General features: G+C 26.9%; 2 protein-coding genes across 2 annotated transcripts; one reads left to right on the top strand and one right to left on the bottom strand.

The window, feature by feature from the left end:
- Nucleotides 1-4,372: 4,372 nt before the first annotated feature.
- LOC124936591 (probable histone H2B.1) lies at nucleotides 4,373-5,051 on the bottom strand. The gene has a single exon (XM_047477103.1). It carries the CDS (start codon nucleotides 4,975-4,977, stop codon nucleotides 4,528-4,530), a length of 450 nt encoding a protein of 149 aa, XP_047333059.1. The 5' UTR covers nucleotides 4,978-5,051; the 3' UTR covers nucleotides 4,373-4,527.
- Nucleotides 5,052-10,357: 5,306 nt separating this feature from the next.
- On the top strand, nucleotides 10,358-12,323 carry LOC124937041 (double-stranded RNA-binding protein 2-like). The gene is made up of 3 exons (XM_047477556.1): nucleotides 10,358-10,812; nucleotides 10,913-11,132; nucleotides 11,488-12,323. The coding sequence occupies exons 1-3, from the start codon at nucleotides 10,567-10,569 to the stop codon at nucleotides 12,093-12,095; spliced, it is 1,074 nt and encodes a 357-aa protein (XP_047333512.1). The 5' UTR covers nucleotides 10,358-10,566; the 3' UTR covers nucleotides 12,096-12,323.
- The last annotated feature ends 651 nt before the right edge of the window (nucleotides 12,324-12,974 follow it).

Genomic DNA, 12,974 nt, shown 5'->3' with positions numbered 1-12,974 from the left:
TTACTATCTTTTGTTATAAAAATAATAATGTTAATTCTATAAATTAAGAAAATTTGAGATTAATCAATACTTCACATTTTAAGGGCTCTTCAACCAGTGAGAGAACATTCCAAATTTTGGGAATCTAAGGTTAAAAATATACTTCAAAAGATTTTAATATCATTTTAATTAATTAAATTATGTTTAACAAGTTTACTCAATTTCATATTTAATTTTCATGTCATTTAAAATACTAATAATCCTTATGTTATTATTAAATAAAATGACAGTAACAAAAATAAGATCATTAACCGAATAATATTCAAGATTTTAGTTTTGGTTGTCATTATTTCAGTGTTGTTTGTTGTAACATCTTTCTAAACTGATTTCATTATAAATAGTCAATTCATATTGTATAGTGACTTATCTTATAATTTATTTAATTCTTAAAAATAATTTACACACAACCAGACATCTCAACATGTGTTTTGTCAAATATTGTTTTTGTGTTTTTCGGTCATTATTTATAGTCAATTCTTTGTGGGTATATGTAGAAAAAAAATGACATAAAAAATAATTACTTGACTTGTTGATTCAAGTGCGTGATGATATCGATTGAATGACTTTTTCAATACCTCCACAAAAACGAGCTATAGAGAACTATTTATTAATATATTTTAAAAATAATATCAAAAAATTGAATGTGCCAATAAGAATATTTCACATGGGCTTAAGGATAAATATGGAGATGGAAATGACAATATGTTACCACCCTATATTTTTCATTTTAAAACAAGTTTGGGTATTTTTGTAGTGAAAAGTTTCTCAACTAAATTGTTTTCGAATTTTATACTTTAAACTTATTTATTTGTTTATTATTATGTTTCAAAATGTATTTAAGTATGACACATTATCACGTTATGTGTTGTGTCTATGTCGTGTCGTGTAAGAAATGTGTTTTTGCACGACATGACACTTACTGTGAGTCTGTGACATGTCGTGCTAGAATTATAATAAATCTCAATAATTCAAAATACATATTGATATGGGTTAGATGCAAGGATTACATTTGAAGCTCGTCGTCTTCTCATGCTAATATAATTTTTTGTCGAAATGTCTTTAATTTTCATGTAAAATCACTAACACATTTATATATATATATATAATGATGCTTAATTTTTAAAGTGTCTGAATTGCCGGGTCGAGAGCTGTGGTTAATTTAGATATTTATGTGAGAGTAAATGGATACTTGGGTCGGATTGTGGGTTGACCCGCCCATAAATTTAAAACGGTTAAAAATAAATTTAAAAATGTTATTTGTAGGTTTTGAACTTGCAACCTATCAAAACAAGTACAACCTTTTAACCAACTAAGGTAACAACACTTTATATTTAAGATTCAACACCAAATTTGATGAACGTGAGACATTTTAACAATAAAAGTTCAAATTTTTAACTAACTAATCTATATATATATATAATGATGCTTAATTTTTAAAGTGTCCGGATTGCCGGGTCGAGAGCTGTGGTTAATTTGGATATTTATGTGAGAGTAAATGGATACTTGGGTCGGATTGTGGGTTGACCCGCCCATAAACTTAAAACGGTTAAAAATAAATTTAAAAATATTATTTGTAGGTTTCGAACTTGTAACCTAACAAAACAAGTACAACCTTCAACCAAATGTGATTGAGATGTGGTTTGTCGAGGGTTAATAGACCGATATCATTTGAAAGTGGTTAAAAAAAATGAATTAAATATTTAATTGACCAAAGTATGAAGTCATTATGCTAATTATTAAAAATATGAATCAAATATTTGATTGACAAAGTGAAAGTGTAAAGTCACGAAATGAGAGATTAATTCGGAAAAAATATGTGATGAAACATGTGAGAAAATAAATTGTTTTATCGAAGTGAATAAAATGTGAAATGAGAGTGTTATATTTTTTATTTTAATAATTTTAAACATTGAATAAATATTATTATAATTTTTTAATTTAATTTATTTTTATCCTTACACGAAAATTTTCCTAGTTTATGTAAAAACATTTATGTTTTCATGTAACCTACGAGACAATACTAAATAAAACATATTAATTATTTTATAATCTATATAATTATATATTAAATATATTATATATATAAAAACATGTTTATAATTTTATTTCAGTTGTATTTAAATTAATTTGTATTAATTATGTTATAATTTATATAATTATATATATACAAATATAAAAACATAATTATAAATTAATTTGTGAGATATTTAAATTAATTTGTATTAATTATTAATTATTTTATTTGTGATATAACATATTAATAATTTTATAATCTATATAATTAAATTATTTATGATATATTTAAATTAATTTGTACAAATTATTTCATAATTTATATAATTATATATTAAATATATATATATATATATATAATAACATATTTTAAAATTTATTTGTAAATATTTAAATGAATTTGTTTTAAATATTTTATAATTTATATAATAATATATTAAATATATATAAATATTAATGTAAAATCACTAACACATTAATGTAAAAATATTTATATGTTCATATAAATTTATATCTTCATGTAACTCTATCGGAGAATAAAAAAGATGAAACAAGTGATACCTAATTAAATTTGTTTCACTATGTATTTACATTGCTAAAAGAATGGAACAAACTAGTGAAGCTTGCTCATAAGTATTCATTATGTATTTATAGCGCTAATATGAATGAAACAATTTAGTTCACTAGGTATTTACAGTGTTAAAAGAGTGGAACAAACTACATAGTGAAACTTGATCAATAAATATTTACTGAGCGCTGATAGAAGTTAAACAAATAATACCTAGTGAAGCAAAACTTCACTATGTATTTATATTAATCAATCATTAATTTGTGTTTGCTTTACTTTTATTTACATTGTTAATAAAACTGAAGTAATAATATAAATAAATATAAATTTTTTGGTTGCACTCCCACTATTACTTTATCTCTCATCGATTTTTCAAACCCTATCACAAATTTTCTCTATTACAATCTTCTCGTAAAAATGGCATTTGTTGGGGGTAGCGTCAAATGATCTTTGTGGTCTTTGGGATGATGTTAATGCAACATTGAATCTCTTGAAGTGTATAGCGACTTATTTTTGGACATCTGCGATTTCTCTGTTAGAAATCGTCCGTCGAGTTTTTGCCTTTTTTTTTGCAGATTCGGTTTAATGAGATCTGCAAAAAATTATTCTATCTTCTTTTCTGATTTTAATAGTTTTCCCAAAGTGTCTGAACGAAGCCGTTTGTTAACTATTTAAAACCCTAAAAGATCCACTCGTATATTTTTATTATTCATTCATTGAGATTTATTGTTGCTTGTTTATATATATATATATATATATATATATATATATATATATATATATATATATATATATATATATATATATATATATATATATATATATATATATATATATATATATATATTTATTGCAGCAGCAACAGTCGAAGACAAAAATGAACGTATTAGGGAAACAGAGGCCTCAAAGGATGAAGGCTTTGGTGAAGCAGAATAACAATAATAATAGAGAAAGAATGAATGGTGGGTTTGAACAAAACAACAGAATGTGACAGCAGAAACAACAGGGGTGGAAGAAGAGGTTATGTCATATTTCTCTTATGAATGGATGTACATCATTTTGTTGATAGCAGCCAACAAGACAACATTGAAGCATTTGCAAATGCTTGGTTTCTTTTACTTTTGTTGTATTAGAAAATTTCCAATTCACTTAGATGAATAAAGAAAAAGGTCTTATACGTTTTTATTTTAGTTTTGGGGACTAATTAATTCTTTCTTTTTCCTTGTATAACCAATTAGAGAAAGTATTCTTACATTTGGATCACAACAGTAAACTTATCGTAAATGAATTATTATTCTTCATATTTATTTCATGAAGGGTAGAGGCATGTATGTTATTGAAAGAAGACAGACAAGTTGTTGAAATAATAAAAGAATTATTATATGATAAATATGTTGATTATATGTTTTTTTCTTTTTAAAAATAGCCACAAAAATTCTAATTTGTTTATAATTATAGATTGCCAATAAACATGTCACGCTACCCACTTATTTGTTTATTTCATGTATTTTTTAACATGCTTAAAATCTTATATATTAAATATTAATGTTTATGTCCACAATAATAACAAAATATACGAGTCACAAATGTTAATATTTTAAATAATTTATATCTAGTGGATATCGTTTATCTTAGATTAAGTATTTAAAAAAATGCATATTTTCTTAAAATCATAGAATCTATGATCAAATCAAATCTCATAAATAATCTACAATTACAAGCATCGGTAGAACAAGGCAAGAGTCGATTCAATGATTCGTAAGAAGAAGATTTCATAATCAGTCAATTCAATTGAGTTTCAAGATTAGCAAATACTTAAATATACAAATTCATAGGAAATAACCAGAATACCAAATCAGAAACCCTAACCCTAGATCAGAACCAACAACAATAAATTCGATTTCAATCTAAGAGCTAGTGAACTTAGTAACAGCCTTAGTACCTTCAGAAACAGCATGCTTAGCTAATTCACCAGGAAGAACAAGCCTAACAGCAGTTTGAATCTCGCGAGAAGTAATCGTAGGTTTCTTATTATAACGAGCGAGTTTAGAACTTTCCTGAGCAAGCTTCTCGAAGATGTCATTGATGAAACTGTTCATGATTCCCATCGCCTTGCTCGAGATCCCGACGTCAGGATGAACCTGCTTCAAAACCTTGAAGATGTAGATCTTGTAAGTTTCAATGCTCTTCTTGTTTCTCTTCTTCTTCTTGTCTCCGGCAGCCGCAGCGCCGACGTCCTTTGGTAGCTTCTTGCCGGCCTTTGGCTTCTTCTCCGCCGGAGACTTCTCGGTGACGGCGGACTTCTTCTCTTCTACCGGCTTCTTCTCCGCTGGCTTCTTCTCTGCCTTGGGCGCCATTGATGATGAGATTGGGATAGGGTAAGAAAGAAGTTATTGAGAGAGAGAAAGAGAATGGAATAATGTGTGATTTGAGAAATGATCGAGATTGAATTATATAGAAGACAATTAGGGAAATCTTATTGGTCAATGAACTCTCACCCGGATCGCTGACGTGTCTTGATATTTTCATTGATAGTTTTGCATAAGGAGCGCTTCGTGACGCGGATTGCCAATTTATAAAATAATAATATTTTAAATAAAAATAAAGAGATTAATGGGCCGATACTGAGTAAGGCCCAAGGTTGGTGTTTTACAGGCCTTGTTTTACTCACTTGTTAATAAAGTTAACCAAAGAAAAGGATTGCTATATATATATTTATATTATTGGATTTTTTTTTTTTTTTTTTTGCAAATTCAAAGTTGAGTTTATTAATATAATTAAGTTAATGTTAATGTTGGAGTAAAATTATAAAGAGAGTAATTCAAAGGATTTTGATAGATGCTACGGCTATCGGATCAACATTAGAGGGATGTATTTTTTATATTTATTTTTTTGGGTTAATTATTTTTGGATACATCACTTTTTCAGTTATAATGGATGACGATACATTTATTAATATTATTTTAAAAATAATTATTATTTTGGTGTTTATAAAAAAAAATATGAAGGTATTAATATGTATTGATATAATAAAAAATAATAATTTAAAATAAAAAAAATATTTTATTATTATGATTAATAAATTAAGTGATATAATAGATGAGATAGAGAGTGATATAATAAATGAAATAGGGAGTGATATAATATTTAATTATGATTGAATTATTTATATAACTCTATCAAACAAACTCTTATTTTGGTACAGTATGTTATTTTGGTACAGTATATAGTAAATTAGAAGATAGTTTTAGAAAAATTTTGTATAAATATCAATGTTGGATTTGTTTTATGGCTAAAATATTCATTGAGAGGATAATTATTTATAAAACTTTAAGTATAAAATAAATCATAAAAACAAAAGAGTAATTGAGTAGAGTTGGATTATGGTTCACATATTAAATTTCATCAAAACAATGCGGATAGATGAAAAACATAGTCCTTAGACGGTTAATTCGATGCTACTTGTTCAGGTTTGCATGTATGTATTCCACTCATTATTTGACAATTATACATAAAAATGAAGCAGTACACCATTCATTTGTTGATTTTTTTTCTCTTTATACATATGGCGTTATCTTAGTGGATACAGACAATGCATATACGGGTAGCATCAAACTAACCTCTTAAACACTTATTGTGGATGCTTTTGAGATATATATTATTTTCCGAGGAGTTTGATGTTGAGTTACAGGACTTCAACTAACCAAGTTCATGAATAAATTGGAATAGTTTAAATCAGGTAAGACAAGGAATGATCTTGTTATGGATTCCCTATGTTCCCTTTATAGGAGGGTAAAATGGTCAAAATAATTTATTTAATTTTAAATATAACCGTTTTGTCTTTCCATATGAAGGGAAAAGAAGGAATCCCATAACAGTGAATCATTTTTTAGTTAAATACGACACTCAATCATAGTGATGTCTTGAAAATAACAATGTCATTCTTCACCTCGATTTGTTGAACTAGGCTATACATATCTATTCGAGAAGAAAACTCGTTGGATCATATATATATATATATATATATATTTTGTTTGAATGAAGACTAATATTTAAAAGATTGATTAATGGATTATAAAAAATATATAGTTGTCTGATTGAGAACCTCTTAATTTTATTGAGGTTTCTTGTGGAATTTATATGATTGATTTTATTAATATAATTAAGTTAATGTAATGTTGCAGTAAAATTATAAAGAGAGTAATTTAAAGGATTTTGATATATATAGATGCTATGGCGATCGGATCAACATTTGAGGGATGTATTTTTTATATTTATTTTTTTGGATAAATTATTTTTTTTTGGATACAACACTTTTTCAAGTTAAGATATGGATGACGATTAATTTATTAAGAATATTTAAAAAATAATAAATTTGAGTGTGTATAAAAAATATAAAGATATTAATATCATGACATAATAAAAATTAATAATTTAAAATAATAAAATATTTTATTTTATGATTAATAAATGAAGTGATATAATATATGAGATAGTGAGTAATATAATGTTTAATTATGATTGAATTATTTATTGGAACAAACCCTTTTGTTGTTGGTAAAAATAAAATATATTGTTTATTTTGGTAAATGGAGAAATAGTGTGTGGTAAATCAGTAGATAATTTTAGCATTTTTGTATAAATATCATTGTTGGATTTGTTTTATGGCTCAAATATTCATTAAGAGGATAATTATTTATAAAACTTGAAGTATAAAAGAAATCATAAAAACAAAAGAATAATTGAGTAGAGTTGGATTACATATCACATATTAAATTTCATCAACAATATTAAATTTCATCAACAATGCAGATGGATGGAAAATGGCCCATTAGACACTTATTGTGGATGCATTTGAGATATTTATTGTTTTTGGGGGAGCTTGATGTTGAGTAACAGTACTTCAACTAACCAAGTTCATGAATAAATTGGAATCGGATAATTTAAGGAATGATCTTGTTACGGGATTCCCTATGTTCCCTTTATAGGAGGGCAAAACAGTCAAATAATTTATTTATTTTTAAATAGGATCGTTTTGCATAAATGATCCCGTAACAGTGAATTATTTTTTAGGTAAAATACGCCACTCAATCATTGAGTGATGTCTTGAAACGAACAATGTCATCACTTCACATCGATTTGTTGAACTAGGCTATACATATCTATTTGAGAAGAAAACTCGTTGGAACATATATATAGAGAATTATAAACAATAAAAACAATATATATGTTTGTCTCGAAGTCGATACATTAGTTATTCCGATTAAATTTCATTAATGATTAAAAGAAATATTATTTGGAACGTTTAAGAACTTTCGTTTAAGAACTTTTGGTTGTGACATATATTATTTTAATAAGACTAATATTTAAAAGATTGATTAATGGATTATAAACTATATATATAATTGGCATTTGTGTGATTGAGAACCTCTTAATTCTATTGAGGTTTCTCGTTAGATTTCGGTGACATTATGAAAAAAATTGTATTATGGTAAGTCGTATGTGTAATAAGAAGGTGAAATCGACTATGGTAAGTCGTATGTGTAATAAGAAGGTGTATTTTGTATTTTCAAGGATGACTAATATCTCAAGTTTTTTTGTGAAGTATGATTGAGATTCACTTATTGATGTCCGAGTCTTTGATAATTGATGTGAAATGTTGATTGAATAAGCTAATATGATATGAATAAATATTTGAGTTACCATCCCGATTATGTTTTAGTGGACTATTAATTGGAGATAAATTGTCGAGTTTTTAATGATCGTAATCATTCGATACGTATCATTTATAATGTTATTATAATGACGCATTATAATATCTGTTATGGAAAGCATGTTGAGTAGGTTGAGATGTTATTCGTTCTATTTAAGAATTTATGAGCTCGATAATTTATTGGGTAACGTCATGGTTGACAAAAAAAACTCCCGAACATAGTCATTTTCTCGATTTTTTTAATATTCCTCTTTCCTGCACATGACCATTTTCTAAAAAAAATAAAATAAAATTTGAAATTATGACATACCACGTCGAATTTGTGACCTTATTTTAGTTATAATTTTGTTGACCAACTCATTTTAAAACACAAGAATGAATAACACGTCTATGTCTCTCAAATGTCAAAAATATGTAATAACAAATAATTGTTGTGGAGATTAAAAGCCTAGAGTAGAAAAATTCACATGAAAAACCTTAGTTGAAGTTATGATATAAAATATATATTTTTTATTTATCAAAATACTAGTTTGATATTTAATTTGGTATTTGTTTAATAAGAAAATTTGTGTAAAATTGTTACATTTTATAGTTAATTTTTTTTGATTGGCTAGTTCATATAAATAATATAATAGGAACTATTTGATGTATATAGTTTAATATTTAAAAATGATCCAATCCATCCTTTGAATAAAATCTGCGGATCAAACTAAAAATTATTAAAATAATCAACATCTTCCATCACTCTCAATATTTATAAATCAATATAAAATTTAAAAATTATAATACAAAAATATTATTTTATTTTCATAATGCCCCAACCATTAGAACGCGTTCTTTGACAAAATGATAGCCTACATGTTACAATCAAAGTTTAAAATGTTCCCACTCACATTTGCATGAAAAGCAAAAGCCTTTTCTCAGAAAAAGGAAAAAGAATAAAAAAATAAAGAAGCAAAGACCTAATTTGATTGTTGTTTTGGTTATTTGAAATTTTTATTGAAAATTTTAATGAAAATATAAATTATTTGAATTCTTGTTTAAATTATTAATTAATTTGTCATGTTTTAAAATAAAGTGATATTTAAAATCGTTTTGGTTGTAATTTTAAAAAACTGAGTATTATTATTGAGATTTACACATTCTAATTTGTAGTTAGTTTGGATAACAAAAAAAATATATATATAATTTAAAACAAAAAATTGAAATTTTTTGAATAAAGATATATATTTTTTATTAATTTTTTTTTTATAAATTCATAATTTTGTGTACGATTTACTAATTTTGACATATTTATATTTGGATTTTTTTTTTTTGAAATATGCGCATTCAAAACTATTCATATGTTCGAATGTTTTAAAAAATATATAACTATTTATACAAATATGATAAACTAATTCAGAAAAGAAAAACTATTATATTAAATTAGGAAGACAAAACACTAATTCGATTGTGAAAAAACACTTAAATGACTAACATTATGATAATTAGAACCATAATACATTTCAAAGTTCGGATAAAAATGACTTGTGAAATTAGAGCTCTATAATGTACCAATTGCGATTTCATATTTCTTTTTTCAAATCTAGTATGCATTTCAAATTCCATTAATCGTGATATTTATAAATAATAAAATATTAATATCACAAATTTAACTATTTAGGATTTTGACTATAATTATCTAAATTCGAATTCGATTAACAAAATTTTTAATTTATCAAAAAAATAATAATTAAATTAGTGATATTAATTTTTTTTTATTAATAAATTGATATTAAGAAAATAAATAAAGAACTGAAGATTTGAAAAACAATATCCAAATTTTCAATTGGTGTCAAGTAAAAAAAACCTAATTTGACAATTCAGCATGTATTTATGTAAGTAAAAAAAACCTAATTTGACAATTCAGCATGTATTTATGGTAAGTATTTATTAAATTTAAATCTAAAAATTAAAGTAAAAAAAATTAAAAAAAGAAAACTTTGAATTTATAATGATTTGTCTTTTCCCGTCCCCCACTTCCCGCATATCTCTTTACTCTCTCCATGTGATGCATTAAACTCTCTCTCTCTCTCTCTCTCTTCTATCCCAAAACCCTAATCTCCATGCCCTTCTGATGATTCAAGCTTAATATACTCATCCTCTCGATCGGCGGCCTCAATTGGACGACTTCCATCTAAGAAATCTCCAATTTGAATACCCTTTTTTGGTGTATCTGAACGTTATAACAGAGATGTACAAGAACCAGCTACAAGAGCTGGCACAAAGGAGCTGCTTTAATCTTCCATCCTATACCTGCATCAGAGAAGGACCTGACCACGCTCCTCGGTTCAAAACCATTGTCAATTTCAATGGCGAAACTTTCGAAAGCCCTAATTTTTGTTCAACACTCCGTCAAGCTGAGCACGCTGCTGCCGAAGTTGCTCTCAATTCACTCTCATCTCGCGGTCCATCTCATTCCCTCGCCGCAAGGATCCTCGTAAGTAGTTCTGATTTAACAATTTGTGTTTGAAAATGATTTCATGGAAGCTGTTTAGATCTTGAATTGTCACTTGCAATTTCATATCTTTATATGTTAGGATGAAACGGGTGTTTATAAAAACCTGCTACAAGAGATTGCACAAAGAGTTGGGTCTCCATTACCTCAATACAAAACTTTCAGATATGGTTTTGGACATCTACCTCAATTTATTGGTGTTGTAGAACTAGCTGGAATTGCATTTACTGGAGAGATGGCTAAGAACAAGAAACAAGCTGAGAAAAGTGCTGCCTTATCTGCTTGGACTTCTCTTAAACAATGTAAGTCGCCTTCTTTTTGCATCATCTTTATAGAGTGTATTTTGGTTGATTATGTGATTCATGATGGGGATAGTTGATATTTGAGATTCAATTCAAACAACTCAGGGTCTTGTTCTATCTTTAAAATGCTTTCGATCCTCGGTTATTTGGATAACCAGTATGTTTTTTGCAGATCTAACTAAGTCTATTTTGATTGATTATGTATGTGATTGATGATGGGGATAGTGCCTTGTTCCATCTGGGTTATTTGAGTTTAGTCTTAAATAACTTACTATCTCATAGTTCAAAATCATCAACCAATTTTCAAGCCTTGGTTTATTATGAATAATCTAAAATTTTGTTTTATTTTGACCAGTGGAACAAGAAGATACAAATTCATCAACTGAACCAGACAATTCAACCGATGAGCTTGAACAGGTCAAAATATCACGAGCCTTAGTGAGGTACCGTCTTAAAAACAAGATAGGTTTGAGTAACTACCCAAACAAAAGCCCTATTCCATTTGAAAAGATATTTCAAATCCATAACCCACCAAGACCATCAAGTCCAATTTCAACCACATCCAAAATCCTCCCATTAATATGTCAAAAGCCAGTTCCTCGTAATAGACCAGTATCATCTCCCACACCAAATGAAGTCCCCTTTTCGCAAAAGTTCCCATCAGCAGTTCGTGCAGCTCCTTACGTTCCATTACACCATTTTAGGGCACCCAACGTTAGAATCGCTCCTGCTGTCACAATTAGATCTGCAATACCAGTTTATTCTGCTCCTCCTGTGACAATTAGATCTGCAATACCAGTTTATTCTGCTCCTCCTGTATCCTCTGTGAGGATTGCACCACCCGTCTGTACAAGAACTATTCCTGTTGGTGTTTCTCCTTTTCTGAACAAACCGGTGAGTTGGGAGGAAGAAGGAGATGCTGAAAGCAAGACAATAGAATCTTTGAAACAGATGAGACTCTGAACTATATGTTGTAGACAACTTTCATCGGATTTGAGTATTGTATTCTGTATTGTTTAGCTGTTACTATGCGTTTTCTCGCCATTTAATGGTGCGTTTCTTGTATCCTAGTTCCTTGGAAGCCCCCATAGCTGGGGTTGGATTTATTGAGAAAGGATTAGTAGTAGTGTTATGTTTCCATATTGACATATAAATTTCAATAATTGCATGCCCATTATTTTTAATTTGTTAGATCTTGAAGCATACATTTGTCTTTGTAATCTAGTTTGCAACAACTTCTTAGTGTAATATTTGTATAATCTACTTTTGAATCTTTTATTCAAAATTCGACTTTCATTAAAATCGTTTAAGTTGAGATGTTATTTGTAAATAATATTGCTTCATGTATTATAATTTTTTTAAATTAAATTATTTGAGTGAAAAGATATTAGACATATACAAATGATCCAATTGAGAAAGTGAAAGAACATAACATTGGGTGACTAGTGACTATAAATAAATTTTAATTATAAAATGTGGGTTTTTTTATGTGAATTATTTTTTAGATTATTTTCAAATAAATTATCATCTCATTAATTATTACTTTATTAATTAGATCATTAATTAAAGTATTAAATTATTTTTACTTTATTTTAAATAATATTATAAAATATTAACATTAAGAGTTAAGAAACTTAGAATGATATTTTTTTTATTTTTTTATATATATTTGACATTACTATCTTCATCAATGGTTAGATTTGTTAATTTGGGATTATATTATTTTATTAATTAAATCATCAAACAAAATATTAAATATTAATGATTCATATTTTTTGCTTTCTAAAATTAAATATTAATTTTTTTTTGATTCCTTTATCAACAAATAAATAATATCTCTTC

This window comes from Impatiens glandulifera, chromosome 4, assembly GCF_907164915.1.
Source record: "Impatiens glandulifera chromosome 4, dImpGla2.1, whole genome shotgun sequence".
NCBI classification, from domain to species: Eukaryota; Viridiplantae; Streptophyta; class Magnoliopsida; order Ericales; family Balsaminaceae; genus Impatiens; species Impatiens glandulifera.
The sequence above is the reverse complement of the archived record's forward strand: the minus strand, read 5'-3'. Positions and strand labels throughout refer to the sequence as shown.

Excerpts from the sequence above, each read along its gene's own strand:
- LOC124936591 (XM_047477103.1), bottom strand. The coding sequence starts at position 4,977 with ATGGCGCCCAAGGCAGAGAAGAAGCCAGCGGAGAAGAAGCCGGTAGAA.
- LOC124937041 (XM_047477556.1), top strand. The coding sequence starts at position 10,567 with ATGTACAAGAACCAGCTACAAGAGCTGGCACAAAGGAGCTGCTTTAAT. Across the intron at positions 10,813-10,912 it reads CCCTCGCCGCAAGGATCCTC|GATGAAACGGGTGTTTATAA; the intron begins GTAAGTAGTTCT and ends TTTATATGTTAG. Across the intron at positions 11,133-11,487 it reads TTGGACTTCTCTTAAACAAT|TGGAACAAGAAGATACAAAT; the intron begins GTAAGTCGCCTT and ends TATTTTGACCAG.